The sequence below is a fragment of the Macrosteles quadrilineatus genome, unplaced genomic scaffold (genome assembly GCF_028750875.1).
Source record: "Macrosteles quadrilineatus isolate MER2022 unplaced genomic scaffold, UCM_ALF_1.0 Scaffold_7__1_contigs__length_78375512, whole genome shotgun sequence".
NCBI lineage: Eukaryota > Metazoa > Arthropoda > Insecta > Hemiptera > Cicadellidae > Macrosteles > Macrosteles quadrilineatus.
In genome coordinates, this window is record NW_026542600.1 from 16233315 (window position 1) to 16239314 (window position 6000).

Genomic DNA, 6000 nt, shown 5'->3' on the forward strand with positions numbered 1-6000 from the left:
GTATTTTGTAAAACAGAAAACACAATTTAACCGTCTTCAGCTTTAAATGTAACGATGTTAAGTCCTATTTCCTCTAAATACAGTAAGATGAATTCTTCTTTCATGGTAAATTCTAGAGCCGGTTTTTATTGAGGACTCAAAATTATCCAAATCAGACTTTATGAAAATCATAGTTGAAACAAGCCGGTTATCAAAGGTGGTCAACATAGTAAGCATAGTTTTCCCTTTTTCCAACGGACGTTTTCCAAATAAGCAATTAGTGATGCAGAGGCCTGTCCGAGCGTGGGTAGTCCTAATAGACGACATGACATACGTAATGGGTTCACTAACTCACACCAACGCAAGAACCAAATTAAGCCTCTAGTAACGATATAAGACTTATTGACATTATTGATGTTAGACTGGATTGGATGAGTGAGTGCTGCCTAAATAGCTCTAAAGCTCAACAGATCAGCATTAGCTTACAGTAGGTAATATACAGGGTTATTCTAAATGATGGACCCATTTTTAATGCTTTATAATTTTTATACGATTAAACTTACCGCTATAAAATACACATCAAACGAAAAAGCAATTCAAAGAGTTTATGCCTTCCAAAGACACATCATTTAACAAAATCGATCCAGCAGAACTGTAGATTTAATTGTACAAAGTTAAAAAGTAATCTCCAACTTTTTTTACCACTAGAAATTTGGAGGTTACTTGACGTTTTTGCAAATAACTTTTAAATGGTGAGGAAATCGACCAAAGTGGAAGGTAATATTCCGAAAGAGAATAAAATTTCCTACAATCTACTATACGCATATCTTGAAAATACTCAATAAATGTAGCCTAAATTTGGCTTAAAATAAAAAAGTGTGAAATTTAATGTTTGCTATGTTTATTGTCTCATTGAAGACAGGGATTTTCAATTTTCTTTTTCTTTTTGAGGCAATTTTTGGTACCTTTCTTGAGTATTTTCAAAAAATGCATAATAGTAGATTGTAGGGAATTGTATTCTCTTTCGGAATATTACCTTCCACTTTGGTCAATTTCCTCACCATTTAAAAGTTATTTGCAAAAAAGTCAAGTAACCTCCAAATTTCTAGTGGTAAAAAAAGTTGGAGATTACTTTTTAACTTTGTACAATTAAATCTACAGATCCATTGGATCGATTTTGTTAAATGATGTGTCTTTGGAAGGAGTAAACTCTTTGAGTTGCTTTTTCGTTTGATGTGTATTTTATAGCGGTAAGTTTAATAGTTTAAAAGTTATAAAGCGTTAAAACTGGGTCATTCATTTTGAATAACCCTGTATTTTGTTTACTATAATTGTCATTATTAGAAAAAGAAAAGTAATAGCACGATAACATGAGTAAAATGATCCGAACTTAATGAAACTTGGTACAAACGTTATAAACCCACTTTGTTTTAACCTAGTTTGTAACCCAGCATGATTGGACTATGGAAATGGGGTTTTTAGGGGTAAAAATTGATTATACCATTTTTGAACCTAGAATTAAAACTTTGCAATTAATTTCTAAAACATTTTGTATATGTTAAAACACAATAATTTATTACTCTCAAGGGTTGATGTACGCTTAATGGTAACGGAGAAAATTTGAAATCATGTTAATTTGTATTCCTATTTTATTGTAATCGAGGATAAATTTAATGTTATATTTTGCTTGTTTGGTTATATATTTTTACTAAATACTGTATGGCAAATGTTGTTTATTTAATACAAAGCTCCAATTCACTAAAACACACATCATTACCTTCCTTGTAGTAGCAAACCAAGTACTTGTTATAGCTAACGTCATTTAAAAACGGAATGAAACTGACATGATTAAGGAAACATTTTGGTTTAAATCTGAGACAAATGGAAATCACCTTAGTCTACAGGTTGGCTGCGGCGGGGTTATTGTGTAGATGTTTCGTGTTATGATGTCCGAGAGACATACTGTCAAGAATGTTTTATTTAAATTTTGGGGAGATTCTACGTTTTGTAGTTTACCCTTTGGTGATGATTCTCATTATAATTATATCTTTATGTCTGGTTGTAATTGTGTAACGCCAGTACCATTACCTATAAATAAAAATATTATTTCAAAGTAATAAATCGTAACTAGACACAAACATACTAACTTTCAAATCGTCTTGAGCTGATCCAAAAGGATAATCAGCCAATAGAGTATGTTACATCCATAATACTGTATTTCAAAAGGGTACATGCCTTTTGATGTTTCACTTCTACTTCCTACATCTGCTTCCTAACGCATAATCTCTACCTCAAATCTATAACCATCCCTCTATATCTACTTCCTATATATACGTACTAGAGTGTATACTTTCACAATTCTCTAATTCCTATCGTGTTCCAGGAGACGATGGACACGGGGGACGACGGCGAAGCCTCTGGTTCCCAAAGTGGAATCACGGAAGATCAGCGTCAACGGCGCAAGCGGAGGCGAAGGGCCAAGAGACATCCGCGCACCGTGGTCAATCCGGACGAGAATTTCTACTTCTACTGGCTCATGTTGGTGGCCATCTGTGTGCTGTATAACCTATGGACTCTGATAGTTCGTCAGAGCTTCCCCGAACTGCAAGACTCCGCCACGAGGTTCTGGTTCGCTTGTGACATGTTCACGGACGTGGTGTTCGTGCTAGACGTGGTTGTGCAGTTTCGGACCGGGTACCTGGAGCAGGGACTCATGGTGTACGACTCCAAGAAACTTGCCGGTCACTACATCAAGTCCAGAGCCTTCCTGTTGGACCTAATTGCTCTTCTGCCTCTAGACCTCATCCAGTTTAATATTGGTGTCAACCCCATCCTCAGGTTTCCCAGGTTCCTCAAGGTAAGTTCATCATTTTCATTTGTTATGTATGTATGAGTAGTATATAAACATATTTCTCGTTGCGATTACTGTATAGTAAATTCGTTGAAAAATTGTCACCAGTTAAATCCTGAAAAAATTCAATGTCTTTTTGATTGTTGGAAAGTGGACCTAGTTGTCCTTGATCTTTAGGCTTTTGATAAATGGTTCTATCCAAAGAAGAGTTCTTAGTTAAGAAAAGACAGCTGCTATACAACTTATCTCACTCACTTCATTCTGAGCTCGTCTTTATCTCATTTATTGCTTAAAGTACTCTCACTAGCACCTTATCTCAATTAAGAATAGTAATAACGCTTCAAGGTTAACTTTATGATTCTCCAAAAGCCGACTAGTTTGAATATAAGTTATGTAGTAGTTTTTTTATATATATTTGTAATGACCAAAAGATTCATTTAACTGTGAAGTCTGTAACCACCGATATAGAAGCACTTTACACAACAATTGATAACAAAGGTAAGTTTTTAAACCAAATAAAAAATATATTATGCTAAACATTTAAATGGTATGGGTTCATTAGGTCATACATTAGTTCATAAGTAGATTCATTGGCTGATTCATAGAGCAACTTAATTACAACTCAAAATGATCGAATAATTGCATTAAAACATGGGTAAAAGCCATTAGTGGGGTTTAAGGTGGGGCTTTAGCACTAGTTTAGTACATGTTGAGGGTATTTCGTAATATTGTTTATTTATTTATTTATTTATTTATTTATTCCAACGGTTTCTCCATTAATACAATTTTGTCAAACTATGAACTATAGTTGAACTATACCTGAATACATAATACATAAGTAGCAAATAATAAGTTAATATCAGTGGTTACACAAATCGTGCAATAATAATAAATAAGGAAGCTGGCAATAAATACATGAGTGGGACCTGAAAACTACAATAAATAACAACAAGAAGACTATGCCTAGTAATAATGGTAACAAGTAACAAGCAGTAATGACGGTAACTTTACATCAGGCAATAACAACAACGATTAGATAAATTAGATAGATTGTGAAGTATTTTAATTTCATTAGTTTGTTTTGGGACAGTTATTATGAATGGCAAAATTAAACATTCAACATTTTTCGTTTTTAACATATACCTAATGGATCGATTACTATTTGAACTTAACTCCTCTTTGCAACAAAAGAAAGTCGTAAAAGATTCTTTGGAAGAAATACTGATGATAGCGCGATTGCAGAGGCTTCCGAAATTGCCGATTACAGGTTGCACGGCTGAGTTAAAAGAGATCTTATTTTTATTGCCAATTTGTGTTGGAATAAAATCAAGCAACCATTTTTCCAATCGCATATTTTCCGCATTCCCTTCCCTGAACGAATTTTTTACGAATTGCAATTAATTCAAATTTAAATTGTAGGAATTTGTATCGCATTTTTAGACTAATCGATATGATTTTGACTAAATTTCATTGCCATCTCCACTTAAACTGATCGGTCAACTTTTGTTGACTCAAGAAAAAGTGTCACAAAATATATAAAAGCGTTTAAATATTAATATATTGGACTCGTAAAATGAGATGCATTCTCATGCAGTTTAGCTAAGTATGATTAAGCTATTACCTTTAAAATCTTGGTTCTAAGTTTCCCTTGTTGATCTGATCAGAAAGATAATTTATAACACACTGTGGCAGTACGTATACAATGTTACCACGTATCTAGACAATTAATTTTTTTTTACATATTCTCTAGGATTTTAAGGGAATGTTTAATCCATGCAAATTGACAAATTACAGTTTAGACGAGAATAACACTTGATACCACTAAAACTTTCAGTTGAATACTGCTACTTTGTATATTTTATCTTTTTATTGACGTAGATAGAACATCGCATTCTTCTTGTTAACATTAATTTATAAATACTTATGAATGATTCTGAACGGATAAATTAAACCGATACTTTCTACTATGATATAAGTGTATATTAATTTAATATAACAATATTTAGGTACAATACACCTTGGAGTTACTGTAGCAGTTTTATAAAAATATTCACTGAAATATTAATTCTTGATAGCTACAAGCTATGATATCTTATTGTTTAACACCCGCCAAAGCTTGGAGTTTCCTTAGTCTAGAATAATCCAATAAAGTAAACGATCTAGCCAAAGCCAAAGGGTGGAAGGTGTAAAAAGACAGCTTTTATTGGAAACAAAACTCCACTGAAAGTATATTTCATATCCAATTATTAGTAGATAACTATTTATCAGCAGTAGGTTACTCAAAACACATAATTTATTCTATTCCTCATAAATATTGCACTGGTGAATCGTTTTTATTTGAACACTTCGGGCTCAAACGCTTTGATTACGTTCATTATAAAAAATAGCAAAAGTCGATGGTGATTGGCGCAATTTGAACCCGGATCTCAAGGATAGAAGCCCTGTAATCCAACCACCAGTTATTAAACTTGTGAAACTACCAGAAAATCAAACGAAAATGCCCTGAAATACATTTTTATAGTGCATGTGATTTGTGTACATAAGAGTTAACGTACGGTTTAAAATCGCTCTAAATCACGTCTTATTGCAGACTGAGAACTCAAGTTCAACTTTTAACTAGGTTCATATGCAGTTCTTATGATATCCGTGAGTGAGAAGGTGAATAAGGATTTAAAATGCATGAATATTTTTGCCAATTGTGTTTACTGTACAACCGGATGTATATTTAAAAATTAGTTACCATCGATAAAGTCAGGCCATTGGAAAATTGTAAAAGAAGTTGGGTAAAAATCACCAAAAAACCAGGTATAAGGCCCATACAATTCCCTTCAGGAATTTTTTTAAGATTATATTTTAAAGCCACTACATGGGTACTATAAAATAAATTATCTAAGTAAAGTGAAGTTCTTTAGAATCGACTTCAATGCAAACTTTCTTACGTCATCACATAAAAACGGCTGACAATATTTCAAATTTCAAATTTACAAAGCTAGTTCGACAATCGGTGAAACGAATTTCAATATCATAATGGCTATACAATAATTAAAAACTAATTGATATTTTGTATCTTATTTTAATATTTACCTTATGTTTTGTCACGACGGCTACGAAATAACACCGTGTATGTAAACAAATGCATCATAGCATGTATTTATAAACAAGCAAATATA

At 32.9% G+C, this 6000-nt stretch overlaps 1 protein-coding gene across 1 annotated transcript in view; it reads left to right on the plus strand.

Annotated features, from left to right (window-relative positions):
- LOC128998823 (uncharacterized) overlaps positions 1 to 6000 on the plus strand; it is a 116111-nt gene that overhangs the window by 42261 nt on the left and 67850 nt on the right. The window contains exon 6 of the mRNA XM_054425179.1: positions 2363 to 2862. Within this exon, the coding sequence (XP_054281154.1) occupies positions 2363 to 2862 (500 nt within the window). The remainder of the gene's footprint in view (positions 1 to 2362; positions 2863 to 6000) is intronic.